Below are 15259 nucleotides of genomic sequence, written 5' to 3'. Positions count from 1 at the left end.
TTACTGTGACTGAGCACTAGAACAGGCTGCCCAGAGAGGTTGTGGGCTCTCCCTCCTTGGAGATATTCAAAACCTATGTGGGCATGATCCTAAGCAACTTCATCTTGGTGGCCTTGCTTAAGCAGTGGGGCTGGACAAGATGACCTCCAAAGGTCCTCGCCAACCTCAAGGGATTGTGATTCTGTGTTTTTTTTTCTTTTTTTTTTTCTATGATTTGACACTGTCTTCGCATAAGAATATGGATTTGATGACCACTCAATTTCACGTGCATCATGTTTTAGGATACTGAGAAACATACGTACGTACTCAGTTGCACTTAGTTAATGTCACCATGTATGCAAGCTTGAACAGAAGATCCTTACAGTGTTTACAGTATTCACATTCACAGTAAAAAGTACAGGTAGAACTAGGAAAAGCAAAATAATACAGCCCAGCCTATTACAGCACTCCACATTCCCCCATGCAACAGTAACCAAGTTGCACAGAATTGGTAGAATATAGAGACACAAACTTTATTTGTTTTCTACACCACCGAACACATTCTGTATTCCAGAATGCCTAACTCTTATTAAATACTGGCCTCAAATCACCACATCACACTACCCATTCTCACTGTAGCCCTGACGGCAATCAGAACCAATTCAAATTCTCATCAGACACCAAATTTAAGAGACTGCATTGTTACATTTCAGGGAAATCATAAAATGCTTTCAATGCGTTGCCTCAGCTAGAGATTAAGTTTTCAGGGGAAAATCTAACCCAAATCACCCTTAGTCAGAAAGTTTAAAAAAAAAAAAGAGAAAAAAAATCCAAAAAATCTAAGCTTCCTATAAACATTCCTCACTCACAGTTATGATTACAATACTCTAAATCTGAACCAAATATTAATGACTGCAATATTGTATTTCTGAAGTGTCATAAGGCAGTGCTGCCCCCTCCACCCAGCTTAATTTTTTATCAAAAAAGGCCAGCTGTTTATCATGACTGATTATCCCCGTGGGCTAACATTTTTAGGTAATAGAAAGTACATTGTATTTTCTCTAAGATCATTACAGTTTTACTATGTATATGCAAAGGAACCTGCATTAAAGGCATACGCAGCCAACAGATACTGTTTGATGTCAGCAGCAATACCCTAAAATAGTCTGATTACTACCTACTTTTATTCAGAGGTTCTGACAAATTTGCAGAAGTTCAGGAGCAAAAAAAAAAAAGCAACAGAAGTGACAAGGGAACAGAAAGCACTAAATCGCAAGTGGGGAGTAAGAAAGTAAAGTATTTATCAAGTAGGTGAGCAAAAAATTTATCACTGTAGTATATAACAGGTATGAGTTAAAACTGGCTTTCCAAACACCATTTTTGATCTCTGGGCACACTATGGACTATTTGTAGTCTGCAAAAGATGGTTAAAAATCACTGATGTAGTTTATAAAACAATGTATGTGTGTGGAATCTCTAAAGAGATCTGCATCTCCAACAGAAAATATTCACAAGAGTGCAAATGAGAGAGACTGAAAACCACTTCTCTAACAGATCGTCTCCCAACTCTCTAGTCTTATTAATGGTGCTGGAGTACCGTAAAAATGTATTTCATAAGTAATCTGATCACAACAGAATCAAAAACCCAATGGTATAAGCTGACTGCATGTATTCCCTCTAAGCAAACTTCATGCTGCATCAACATGTTTGCACTGAACTTGCACACTTACATGCTGCTGTAAGGATTTAAAGGTAACCGATGCTAAATGGATAGAACACATGGCTATAATCGTATTGATGCTTTCAGTATTTAAGTACTTTTAAAGAAAAATTCTCCTTTGCTAACCACAGACTAGCTGAAAGACATAAATTAATGAGTTCATTCCAGTAACGTTTTTTTTCTTGTGGGATAACAGCACCGTATTTCTCTTTCACCCCCAGTTCTTCATTTTTATTTGGCTGACTACCTTGCACAATGTAGACCATCAGGAGAACAGAACATACAACAGCCACACTGAAGATTACTAATGGAGCATCTGAATGACAGATGTTTCTTTTGAACTGTCAGTGCACTCTAAGTAATCAGTTCCAACCAAATAATTTTATTTCATGAACTGAAGGTTCAGAGAACTTTAAGGAGATACGAGAAGCTGAGAGGTAGAATGTGCAATGTGAAGAACAGGATCTCAAAAGAGGACTTGTTATTTCTCTTTGTTATGGAAAACTGAGGGCTCTCCATTTCTGTTTTATTTCTATAAATGACTCTGCTGCATAGGTTTTTCTGCAATCACAGATACTAATTCCACTAGGAAAGCTGAATCAAAAGGATACCTTGTGATCAGGTCATTGCTAATAAGATATTTTAAAGCATACATCACATTTCCATAAGACTTGGGAATGTTTGAGGCTGGTTTGACTGGTAATTTATGCCTAATCCTACATTTTGGCTAGAAGTTACAAGACAAGGTAAGCAGCTTGTTCCATCATGAGCTAGTATCACTGACACACTATCTGTATCAAACTTTTAACAGCATACCACCCAACATACCATTATTGTCATCAGACTCCTCCTCATCTTTGGACTTCCTCTTAGAAGAGGGTCTATGCCTGAGTGTGTCTGGTGGGGCTAAGTGCCGAAAGTATCCACTGGGCAAAAGTTCATTCTCCTCCTCTTCGTCCTCCTCCTCCTCTTCCTCCTCTTCAATCTCAAATGTAGGCTCTAATCGTGGCATTGGTCGCTCAGAGTCTGAGTCCTCAAATGGTTCATCCAGCACTTCCGTAGTCTCTGAGATTGTTTCAGTGACAACACTGCTGTTGTGGTGCTTACGCTTGCGGACTCGCCTCTTCCGATGAAGAATTGGTTTCTGAAAGTGGAAGGTGGGAGAAGACAAGACATTTTATCAGATGCAGTAGAGATAAAACACTGATAAATGCAAAACATGGACAGCAGAGTTCAACAGCCTAAGCAGGACAAGGGGGCCCTTCTCAAATCAAGACTTCACTAGAAATACTGATCGGCACCTGCCTTCAGTTAGACAGATTTAAAATACAATGCAAGACGACTGACTTCCATGAAGATTGCTAGACTGACATTTGTGTAACAGTATAAACCATTTAAACAGCTGAAGCTAACAGCCCATCCATAAGACCTGAAAGTTCAGAGACAATAAACCATGGATGTGAATAGTTTATTCTAAGCTGCAAAGATTATATAGAAGAGGACGTTTTAGCGCAGCATGCCACAAAGACAGGATTTTCTTGGTCACATTGATAGAATTCACGTCTCTGTGGTAAATCATTCCAAAGACTTTATGCTGTAATTTTAGCTCTTTAGATAGGATTTGTGTTTTGCAAGCTTCTTTTAAAAGTAGGACCATCTCTGTTTCTATTTTGCATGACTGAGTAAAACTTTAATAACCAAGGTGGAAAAATAAGAAGCACAAGCAGAAGTTAGAATGAAAAAAAACAACTACTATCTCTGATTCAACAAAAACCACCACTACAAAAAGGTAGCAGAAAGTACCTGCCAGACAGAGTTCTGGAACCCTGAGCAGATGCTACCTGCTATGCTTAATACAAACCTCATGAATTGCAGAATCCTTCAGAAAGCACCAACATACTGGCAAAACAGGCTGCATGATATAGTCAGAGACAACAAGAAGTAAGGCACACACCTTTCGTTTTAATGTTGGCTTGGTGAGAACAGGTGGAGAGCTTGATCGAGGACTCAGCGGCTCATCATCTTCCTCTTCACTACTCTCACTAAAACACCTCAGAAGTGCCCTATCGCTATCACTGTAGCGGCGAGGCAATCGGTCGCAGTCCTCTGGGAATCTACACTTCAGTGGCTCTGTGTTCTTTTTCAACTGTCCTCTCCACTTTTCCATACCTTCGCTGTACCGCCGACGGGGAATTGCACATTTTTCACCTTTGCCATACTGTCCCTGGGGAACGGCAGATTTTTCCTCATCTTCAGCATACCGGCCTCTTGAGGCTGGAGACTTCTCCTCACATTCACCGCATCTTCCTTGCAAGGCTGCTGACTTCTCCTCACAGTCACTGCACCGGCCTCGGGAGGCGGCTGATTTCTCCTCACATTCACTGCATCGCCCACTGGGAACTGCTGTTTTGTCCTCGATGGCCAGTATCGACTCCTTCTCACAAAAGGGCTCCCGAAGTTTTTTGCCCTTGCGGTTCCATCGACCTCTTCGTGATGGCTGACTGTTTGCAGGAAGACTATCCAGGGGAAAAATGTGCTTGTTTGGCCGTGCAGAATTGGCTGGAGCAACAATGTCTGGCTTTTTTTCACTCTCTGGAGGTGAGTATGGCTCTTGCTCTTTCTTTTCCCATGACACAGATTTTACCATCTGATTTAAATAAAAATAAATAGATTTCACACTTCCTATTTAAGCATGCATGTCTATCCTGAATTTGATTCCACAAAAGCTTTTGAGCAAGAAGTCAGAAAAGTTTAACAAGAATCTGAGAATAACAAAAGAATTGACCTTCATGTGATTCTAACAGTGCTAACTGCTACTCCTTTCCTCCCAGGTGATCTATACCTCAATTAACTTCCTGACAAGTGACTTCAGTCAGCAGCAGCCATCCAGTGGCCTGCTGGAATGAAAACATCATCTTGCTACATTCAAACATGGTATTTGTATAATTTTCAAGAAAAAAGTGAGACAAAATTCAAGCTATTTTTCCATTAAATTGTACAATTAGTTTAATGTAAATGCAGTAACAGCGCATAAACACTGACTGGAATACTAAGAGGCAAATTATCACCTGATGTGAGAGTGAAAACCTCCAAGGACAGCAGCCTGTATTTCAGAAACCTTCACTGCTCTGTGGGCACTAACTCTAAAGCTAGTAGTGGTTTTGCAAAAGTACACAGCAAAAACCTTTGGCGACATACGTTAAAAGTTTTTGTTGGTTCATTTCCATTTATGTTACTTGTCACTTACAGAAATACCGAGTTCTTCAAACCTAAACCTATTTCAATAATTTGATAAGAGACCAGGTTGCTTGAGAGTAGGAGGCAGGTTTGTTGTTTGGTTTTTGTTTGTGGGGTTTGCCCTCCCATACACACACATACTGGAAAAATAATTAAAGGTAGAAAGAGCCTTTTTACTCTTTTCAGACGTAGTCTTTAACCCTTCTCTAGACTATGCCTCAATGTTTTCCCTATGTTTAGTTTCTAATTTGAAACTATAAAGATACATAAACTAATCATGACTACATTGCTTTTTACAATTACACCAAACGCCCAAGCTTGGCATTTGAAATTCCGTTAGCGCTGCCTGAAAAAGCACTGAGTGTAAACGATATGCCACGCAGAAGTAACGGATTCACTCTTACACTGGCCTCTGGATCCTTTTCATTCTGCTGTTGTTGCTCTTCATTTTCCCCATCCTCTGTCTCCTCCTCTTCATCTTCAGAGACAACTGAGTTGGAAACTATAACAGGTGTCCAACGCAGACATTCTGCATCCACATCTATAGGTCGGACATTAGTTCTAAGCTTTGCCATATGTTCCTGGATAAGCTTCTCCCGACGAATGATCACAAATCTAAACAGTAATAATACTCTGATTAACAACAGGCTACATACTGTACATGTCATATGAAACACATAAGATATTACAGAAATATCTGTATACTCTCAATCAGTGCTGCCATGAATAACTTCAGAGAGGACAGAAAGCTCATTACAATTGTACAGTTTGCAGTACCGTCAGACTACCAGAGAAAGCATCTTAAAACTAAAAAAATGTTGTTAAAATTCTTTCCACTTCTTGTTAATGGTGAAGCCACCATTCTTCCATGGGTAAAAATCAGCTGCAGAGTATCACTTCTATTATGTGTTAAATAGACAAGGGGTATGCCATTTGGGGAACAGGCAACAGAAGGTGAAAGATACTGAATGGTAACAAAAGGACTGCTTTAAAAAGTTACAGTCCCACTACCAGAGTGGATTTTATTCAGGGAGTTAGGAGTGATAGCACTGATTAAAGTATACTGTGAAACGAGGACATAAGATTGTTCTCAAATAACTTCAAGTTTTCCAAATAAGTTCCAAGTTTAATAAAAACACAACGGAATACAACTCCACTCCTAAAACTGCTGTGGTCTGAATCAAGAATAATACCCAGTATTTCACTTGACTTGTACACTCAGCTGGGGAAAGCAAACTACCTCTATTTGATATCCACACATCTCATTTCTCCCAGTGATCTATCCCACTGTTCAAGCACCCTATCTTAATTCAAGTACAGGCTTGTACTTGAATTAAGCAAGCACAAGTACAGGCTGGGCAGAGAATGGTTTGAGAGCAGCCCTGAGGAAAAGGACTTGGGAGTGCTGGTGGATGAGAAGCTCAAGGTGAGCCGGCAATGTGTGCTGGCAGCCCAGAAAGCCAACTGTATCCTGGGCTGCATCCAAAGAAGCGTGGCCAGCAGGTTGAGGGAGGGGATTCTGCCCCTCTACTCAGCTCTCGTGAGACCCCACCTGAAATACGGTGTTCAGCTCTGGAGTCCCCAGCACAAGAACGACATGGAGCTGCTGGAGCGGGTCCAGAGGAGGCCACGAAGATGATTCGAGGGCTGGAACACCTCTCCTATGAAGACAGGCTGAGAGAGTTGGGGCTGTTCAGCCTGGAGAAGAGAAGGCTCCGGGGTGATCTTATAGCAGCCTTCCAGTACTTAAAGGGGACCTACAGGAAAGCTGGAGAGGGACTTTGGACAAGGGCGTGTAGTGATAGGACAAGGGGCAATGGATTTAAACTGAAAGAGGGGAGATTTAGATTAGATGTAAGGAAGAAATTTTTCATTCAGAGGTGGTGAGGCACTGGAACAGGTTTCCCAGAGAAGTTGTAGATGCCCCATCCCTGGAAGTGTTCAAGGCCAGGTTGGATGAGGCTTTGGGCAACCTGGTGTAGTGGAGGGTCTCCCTGCCCATGGCAGGGGGGTTGGAACTAGATGATCTTTGAGGTCCCTTCCAATCCTAGCAATTCTATGATTCACACAGACAATGGCATCTTTGAGGCACAAAGGAAAGGGGGGAAAACAACTGTCTGCTCAGCGACTGGAAAAAGGCACAGATTTCCCCCTAGAGAAGGGAAGTTGCTGTTCGTTGCTTTGTTTTGCAAGTATGTTAGACTGATTATGCTGAGGGATTCCAAGAGAACATGGCCGAGAGACCAGCTTGCTTTCTATCACAGCTGCAAATTACTTAGGAGTTCCAGAGCTGCAGTACTATACAGCTGGAAATCTGATCCAGCTTCGGCACTCAACAATTCTTGCATCACACATGAGCATCACGAATCTCTACAGCCAGTATTTGGATGCTTAAGTCTTAAAATAAAATCAAGCTTATTAGATATGACTTGTCTCCAAACACCGTTAAATTTAATCCAAATACATCTGAAACTATTTGGAAATACAACAGGACTCCTGTACTCACTGATCACTACGGAAGTCAAGCATTCGTAGGTGATGTAGAGTGGAAGTGATATCTTGAGGGCAGATTCCAGTCAGTTTACTCAATTTCTTGATGCTTAACTGTTTGTCACGTTGATGATAAAGGCACTCCAATATTACACTTTTCCAATAAGCCATATATGAGAGGCGCCCCAGGTCTGACAGGGGCTTCTCTGGTGATCCTGCTTGACCCTCACGCTTTGAAAGCAAATAGCCTAAAGACACACAAGAAAATTTTAGAAATTAGCACATACAGCTTCTGTTTCCACCCCAACTTCTACAAAGGCATTTTTCCAGAAAGTAGCTGAATGCTGCTTACAAGGTCTAGATTATAATTTTGAAGGATATACCGACTGGTCTGGCTGATTTTTTTTGTCGTTGTCTAAACTCCTATTATTCAATGACAATAGTATGAGATTTCTAAATCACATCGCCACCAGACATCGTCTACGGGCAACGCCACGAGATGGCAGCAGTTGCCAACTAGAAACTGTGCTAAGCCTGAGGCACACAGTCTGCTGAGTATCTTCAACTGCAATAGCAATTTTGAAGATGACAGAGAGAAAACATATTTTAGCCATTTAAAACAATTATGGCTAACAATTTTCTTAAACTCTACTGCCAAACTTCAGAGCCATACTGGAGAATACCAAGCTGTATCTGCAGAGACTTAATTAATTTAAGACTGTGATATACTGTACACATTCAATAACAAGAGAGGTTATATCCTCCCCAATATGACAAAGAGGGGAAGGAAGAAACAGTTGATAAATGTGTCTTGTCACTGCTGCTCTACTATAGCCCACATTTGTTGATTCCTTAAGATACATTATTGAGTTCCTTTGTTTAATCAATGTTTTCAGAAGAACAACAACTTAATCTACACAAGGATATTTACCAGCAACATCATTCTAATATAATTATACCAGTAGGGTTTTTCCTCTGGACAGTAACTCTAAAATTAGCATTTCCCCAGTGAGGACTATATTAGAGAGAGAGATAGTTACAGTGGCAAGTTTCAAGAACTTGCTGAGATCCATGTATGAATCTGAGAATTACATTGTTTGACTACTCAAACAATTAAGTATGCCTGTTTTTGTTGCTCTCAAAGCTAAATTAAAACAAAACTATGACTACCTTTTGCTTAAGACACTCATTCATCTAATCAAGCTGCTGAAGGTTTCAATAGATCGGGCAGTTTTAGGGTTGTCTTTCTGTAGAAAGAACTACATGTACAAGGTAAGCCTCTGCTAAAAACACTATACTGACACAAACCTATAGTTTCCACCATAAGTTGCTTACACAGGAAACATGAGAATTAGGGGGGAAATGATCAATTTATCTTTAGAATTGAAGCCTTCCAACAATAAGAGAAATTGTGAAGTTCAGATGATTTTGTGAGCATTAGAATCCTTTGTCCCAAGACGCTTTAATTTGAAAAATATCCTCTTCCACAGGTAAGCCTTTCTTTAAAATATGAAAAGACAAAGACTTAAAAAAGTGAAGAAAAAGTTCCTTACTGAAGTCAATTAGGAACCTGCCATAGCCCTTACGCTGGTATTGTGGAAGAATCATTATACAGGAAACATTGTACTTCTGCTGGCAGTGTTTTTCCTGTTGGGAAAAAAGCGGCAAATTAAAAAAAAAAAAAAAAAAAAAGAGTGAGAAATAGTAGAAGTTGTCCTGTACAAGTCCCTAACTACTTCCAATAGCAAAAACTGAGGGAGAAAGTTACAGTCAAAGTTTCTTTAGAACAACAATGTACATGAGCCAAAGAAAGACTTTAAAAGAGAGAATAATATTAAAACTCTATTACCATTATTTCAGTTCAGAAAAACCAAAAGAATGAAACCTTGACATAACTACCACCTTCTGTTTAGATACAATACAGTAAAGAGCCTGGGCTGCATAGCAGATAAAGTTCAAAGCATGAATCTGAAGGCAGCTAAGTTCACTGAAAAAGACTGCAGTATTCCTGTCAATCTTTAAATGTTATAACCATAATTTACTAAAATCCCAAATCTGCCGTTCTGCAGGCTGAAAGTAAAAGATTAAATTAAAATGATTTAAAAATAAGTATAACAATTACTGAGAAAAATCTTAAGAAAAGGCCCATCTGAAATCTTGGCCTTGTTCCATCAAAAAAAAAGGTTTGAAATGAGGCACAAAATTGCCAAACTTGCTGGAAAAACAATGTATTAACAGAAGGAAAGATGAGATAGAACTACTCGGTAACAATGCTTATCTCACAAACAGTACTACCTAACACCACCAAGAGGAGGAAGCAATTTGAGGAGTTCAGGGTTTTTTTAACTACTAGCTGCAGCACAAGTTCCCTAGAGAATATATGCTCTTCAACAGTGTGAGGAAACTTGGTTTTATTAGTTGGTGTAGTTAGTGGTCTCCAAATGTAACATAAACAAAATCTGGTTGCAACAGATGCCTACGCCTATATTACATAATATATTTCATAAAATGCAAAAGCCTGCATTACAACAATTTAAAGACTTTGAAGCAGCATTTCTCACCATAGCAAATGCAGTTCCAAGCCTGAAGTACTCAAATACTTGCCTTGGAAAAGTAGCCAACAAGGTGACAGCCCTTGACATCATTCTGTGTCAGCACGTAGAAAAGAAACGGCTCCACATCATAATAGAGTGTCTTATGGTCCAGGAAGAGTTTGGCTAACAAGCACAAATTCTGGCAGTAGATAGTGCTGACGTTGCCATCAACCTTACAGAAATGAGGAAAAGTTTTGTCACTCCATTTGCTGTCATGCAAGGACATGCTTCATCTGGGTATCCCCGTACATTTGAATCATCTAACATAAGAGCAAGACTTCTCTGCCACAGGTAGCGTCTCAAAAGACTTAAACTTCCACAGCATAAAGCCCATGGCCAAATCACTGTTACATTCATTAGCTTAAGAGAGAACTTAAAATTAATTTTCCTAAAATGAAAAGGTATTTTTATAAAGCGAGCCATCTCATATGTTTTATGGATGAATAAGCTATACATCAGGTCAACTCCCATTGCTTGCTTGTAGTTCTTCATCCTTAGCAATAGAATGCTTGAAGAAAGACGATCTTTAGGGCTATGGAAAACTTATCACACTATTGGGAGCTAAAGACACCATTTCATAGATAAAAGTGAGTGGGTTAGTTTTCTAACTTACCTCAAAGACCGAAATATTGTTTTTTCTGTAAATTTCATTGGCTGGAGGATGAAACCAGCCACATTTTTTCATATGCTGTTGGAGAATAGTTCTGCTTTTCATATATTTTAGACAGAATTCGCAAAGGTACAACTTGGGTAGCCTGTAAGCAAATATAATGAAAGATCAAAGACTGAAAGTACAGACTTTTGTACAAAATTCCTCACTCCTGCAGATAGAGAACTTGATGAAAACAAACATGGTATCTACTGACCTTATGTATGTGCTAACCAGGCCAAAACCACCTTACCATACTTAAATCATGGCACTTACTTATTCTGTAACGAATGCATATTAAAACCAAATGTATTTAATGTCCTGCATAATTACTTTTACAATGTCAGAAGAAATATATGCATTGATTAAAATCCTAGAAAAAAATAGCAAAAAAAAACCCCAGTTCTGTGCTAGTGATGCTAGGATGGATTAGATAAATAGCTCCTATTATCTCCCTTTACTCCTCATAACAGACAACTGTATGTACCCCTGAGCAATGCATTGCAACACTATCTATCCGTTCGCTTTAAAACCATTTTACATACTACACTGCCATGAATAATTTGAATGCAAGTGTCCCAATAGTGTTGTGATTTAGCTCCACTTACATACTCTAGCTTGGGCAGAGATGCTATTTTCAGTTACCTTAAATGCCTTTAGCAGAGCTAGAATAATTCCTCATGACAGACCACATGCTCTTATTTGACGGCAGAAAGAGTTTTATTTCATTTGCTCTCTCTAGCTATAGCCTTTAGAAGTTACTCCTCTTTCTGAACCAAGTTAGAGTTCAGAGAGTTTGCATTTTAGACAGTTTGCAAAGTTCTTAAGCAACAAACATCAGAACAACTATACACGCGTAACAGCAGAACAATCTTTCAGATGCCAGAATGTGTAACATTAAACACTTCTTCTTTGGCTCTGTTGAACTACATACAGCATAAAAATAATACATCAGAGTAATTGCTGTGAAATTTCTATTTATTTTTCTCTTTCAACTCCCATAGCTAGTATACAGCCATTTCTAATCAAATCTTTTAATACACAGGTAACATACCATTCCCTAAACAAATTTATTATTTTTCATCATGAGGAGTGCTGCAGTTGATCTGCTGGATGGAAGGGATGGCATCCCATAGAGAGTTTGACAGGCTGGAGGAGTGGGCCCATGAGAACCCCATGAAGTTCAATAAGGCAACGTGTAAGATCCTGCACCTGGATGGAGGTAATCCCCAGCATCAATACAGACTGATGCTGAATGGATTGAGAGCAGCCCTGTGGAGGAGGACTTGGAGATACTAGTAGATGAAAAACTGGACATGAGCCAGCAATGTGTGCTTGCAGGCCAGACAGCCAATTGTATCCTGGGCTGCAGCCAAAGAAACATAGCCAGCAGGTCAAGAGAGGCGATTCTCCCTCTCTACTCCACTCTTGTGAGACCTCACCTGGAGTAATGGGTCTGGCTCTGGGGTCCTCAGAACAAGACATGTTTTGTTTTTGTGGCTGTCCTCTAGACTCACTCAAACAGGTCCAAGGGCTGAAACCCCTCTCCTGTGAGGAAAGGCTGAGAGAGTTGGGGTAGCTGGGGTTGCTCAGCCTGGAGATGAGAAGGCTCAGGGAAGACCTTATTGTGGCCTTTCAGTATATAAAAAGAGCTTATAAGAAAGACCAAGAGAGACTTTTTGCTGGGGCCTGTAGTGATGGGACAAGGGGTAACGGTTTTAAACAGAAAGAGGATAGATTTAGATTGGGCAGAAGGAAGACATCTTTTATGATAAATGTGGTCAGACACTAGAACAGGTTGCCCAGAGAAATTGCCGATGCCCTGTCATTGGAAGTGTTTGAGGTCAGGCTGACCAGGGTTATAAGCAACCTGATCTAGCAAAAGATGTCTCTGCCTACGGCAGGTGGGTTGGACTAGATGGTCTTTAAAGTTCTGTTCCAACCCAAACCATTCCATCATACCACATAAAAAGAACCAATGTACTTTGAGAGTCAAATACTCTAATCACTTATATGCTTAATAACAGCCCAGTACCAGATCGTTTAGCTGAGGCTACTCCCTCTTCAGGGCATGGATTGTGTTAGTTCATTGGGAATCCATCTAATCATATATTCCTGTGGCAGTTTGAATGCTCACAGCATATGTAAGTTGTTGCAGAGACATTATAAACTTTTTGACTCAGCCTAAAAAGACCTTAAAATATCTATAAACTACCACAAAAAGTATCTAGATTATGTGTACTTTGCTTCTGTCCTACATTCAGATAGAATCTTCCTAAGATTTCTACATCTGTTGGAGTACAGCTTTCCCATAAACATTGAAGCAAGAACAGAGGAGAATGTTCAGTTGTACCTTGAGTATTCCTGTGGATATGGAGAGGAGTACCAGGTCTGGATTTCATACTTGCCAAATTCAATGACAGAAGGACATCGGACTTGTGGATCAGGAGGGCCAGTCACCCCTACTTTCTATGCAAGGGGAAAAAAAAAAAAGGTTTTGTGAACTTTGTGAAGATTTCTAAGCAGAAATAAATTAAAATATTCTTATCTACACAGTCCATCCTACTCGACTCAGAATTAGGAAGATGCAGACGTTGCTTTCTGACACTAAAAACCAGTAGCAGTCACACTTCAAACACGCATGTGACTCACAAAAGGGAAGAATTAATAAATATTGTCATACCACGTACTTCCACTACCTTTCACGCCGTCGCATGTTGTAGTTTTAAATATAATTAGTACACGGCAAAATTTAATACAGTCTTTTTTCAGTCCCATTGATATTTCCTTTCTTTTTATTTCAATAGCCAAGAACAGAAACACATAAGCTGCTCCTGAGATGAAATATTCTAGAATATTCAAGTACTTAACCTAACACATTAGTGCCCTCCCAGCTCCGAGACAACATGTGAACTCAGGAGTACGGCTACCTGTATCATAAGTGCAGAAGACAAAGAAAAACCTCAAATTCTTTATTAGAAGAAAAAAAAAAAAGAAAATACAGTATTTTAAAATTACTTATACAACCTTTATTTCCTCTGTCTTTCTGATAGTAACTGTGTATTTTATGGGAACTAAAAATAAGGGAACTACATGCTCTGCTTTCAAAGAAAACATATGTTTTGTCAATTCATGAAGATTTTCTCTCAAAAGACTTGTCACTCACACAATTAGAAATCCAAATATTCCCACTGCCCTTATATTATCATATGAATCAACTGGACTGCAGAGTCATTAATAAACGAGACCATGTTTCACGCAGGAGGTTAGAAACTACTGTGAAGAGTACCAGTGAATTAACTACATGCAAATTTATGCTAGTAAAATGAAACAGCTATACCCAGGACAATGATTTCAGGTTTGAAAGGCTAATATTCAAAATTAACACTTTCCTAAGTTTCCTATGTGGGACTGGTGTAGGCAGAAATCACCTCAGAATCTAACCCTAGAAACAAACATTTTAAGGAACTCTACATAGATGAAAAAGGACAGTAATCTCCTATGAAGATATTTACTCCAAGAGCTCCAAATAGAGCCATCAGTAACTGATGCATGTTTCCTTCTATTCTTACTCAGAAGACAAACAGACTATTTCAGTAGTCAGCCAAATAAGGTCTTAGAGCTTACTACCTCCGTATGATCCACAAACACCTAATCATTATTATTTTTTCCCCCATCAGTTCACAGATTTAATCCTTAGGCTTCTCCTTTCATCTTAGGCTACTTACCTACTAGGACAGAAACTAGATAAATTGACTCTTTTATCTTACTTCAACTCAAAAGCCAGATGTAATGAGAACAAACTCCTTAGTGTTTAAGAAAAATAATTAAGACAATACTATTAAATAAGCACAATCTGGGGTGCTAAAAGCTTTTGCCATTTGTGAGGATTCCATAAGAAAGAAAAGTAAAACCTCGGCATTTTTGGTAACTGATACAAGGTTGTACACAACACAAGAATTTTACTCCTTGACAGAGCAAATCACCAAAAGAGCAGTTTATGAAGGCGGATCTTTATAGCAATGATAATCTCTAGTTAAGCACCTCCTGCACTCTAGTTTCAGAGGAATCACTATTATCGTCCAGTACAACAGGTCAATAACACACACAATCATCACAGCCATCTGACAAGTCTTAAGGAAAATGGAGTAACATGCACCTGCAACGAGTCCTGCGCTTGTGCCTTCTTTTCAGCAACAAACCCCTCCTCCAGATGAATGCCCAACACAGACATAGGGACCCAGCTCCCAGACAACTGCTTACACCTCACAGTCATTAGAAGAAAGCCTTCAATAGCAGGCTATTGCTTCAGCCTCTGTGCTAGCTACAAATAGCTCTGAATTACTTTATTCCTGAACTTTCAATACGCAGTATCTTTTCCTTAGCTCACTCAAAAGCCTTTGACATGTCACTGTATTGCTGTTTTCTTTGGTGAGGCAGTTAGCTCAGTGTACACGCACAGGGTCCCTGTATCAGCTGCATCACAACTCTGGTCAACCCTTTCCTCACCAAAACCAACCAACTAGCCACCTTAAAGTATCTACAAGTGTTTTCCCCCCACAGGAAGGAGTGGGGGGAATCTCTCCAAAA

At 39.6% G+C, this 15259-nt stretch overlaps 1 protein-coding gene across 2 annotated transcripts in view; it reads right to left on the bottom strand.

Annotated features, from left to right (window-relative positions):
* Nucleotides 1-15259, bottom strand: part of KAT6A (lysine acetyltransferase 6A) — a 46365-nt gene that overhangs the window by 6019 nt on the left and 25087 nt on the right. The window contains exons 10-18 of one of the 2 annotated variants that reach the window (XM_086628200.1): nt 14829-14876; nt 13023-13138; nt 10634-10775; nt 10031-10192; nt 8980-9073; nt 7443-7674; nt 5341-5551; nt 3654-4346; nt 2528-2843 (exon numbers count right to left, since the gene is read on the bottom strand). In XM_086628200.1, coding sequence (XP_086484326.1) covers nt 2528-2843; nt 3654-4346; nt 5341-5551; nt 7443-7674; nt 8980-9073; nt 10031-10192; nt 10634-10775; nt 13023-13138; nt 14829-14876 — 2014 coding nt within the window. The remainder of the gene's footprint in view (nt 1-2527; nt 2844-3653; nt 4347-5340; nt 5552-7442; nt 7675-8979; nt 9074-10030; nt 10193-10633; nt 10776-13022; nt 13139-14828; nt 14877-15259) is intronic. The other variant, XM_086628201.1, reaches the window with a different exon arrangement.

This window comes from Tauraco erythrolophus, chromosome 29 (assembly GCF_009769465.1).
Source record: "Tauraco erythrolophus isolate bTauEry1 chromosome 29, bTauEry1.pri, whole genome shotgun sequence".
NCBI lineage: Eukaryota > Metazoa > Chordata > Aves > Musophagiformes > Musophagidae > Tauraco > Tauraco erythrolophus.
Note: the sequence above shows the minus strand (reverse complement) of the source record. Positions and strands in the feature narration are given on the sequence as shown.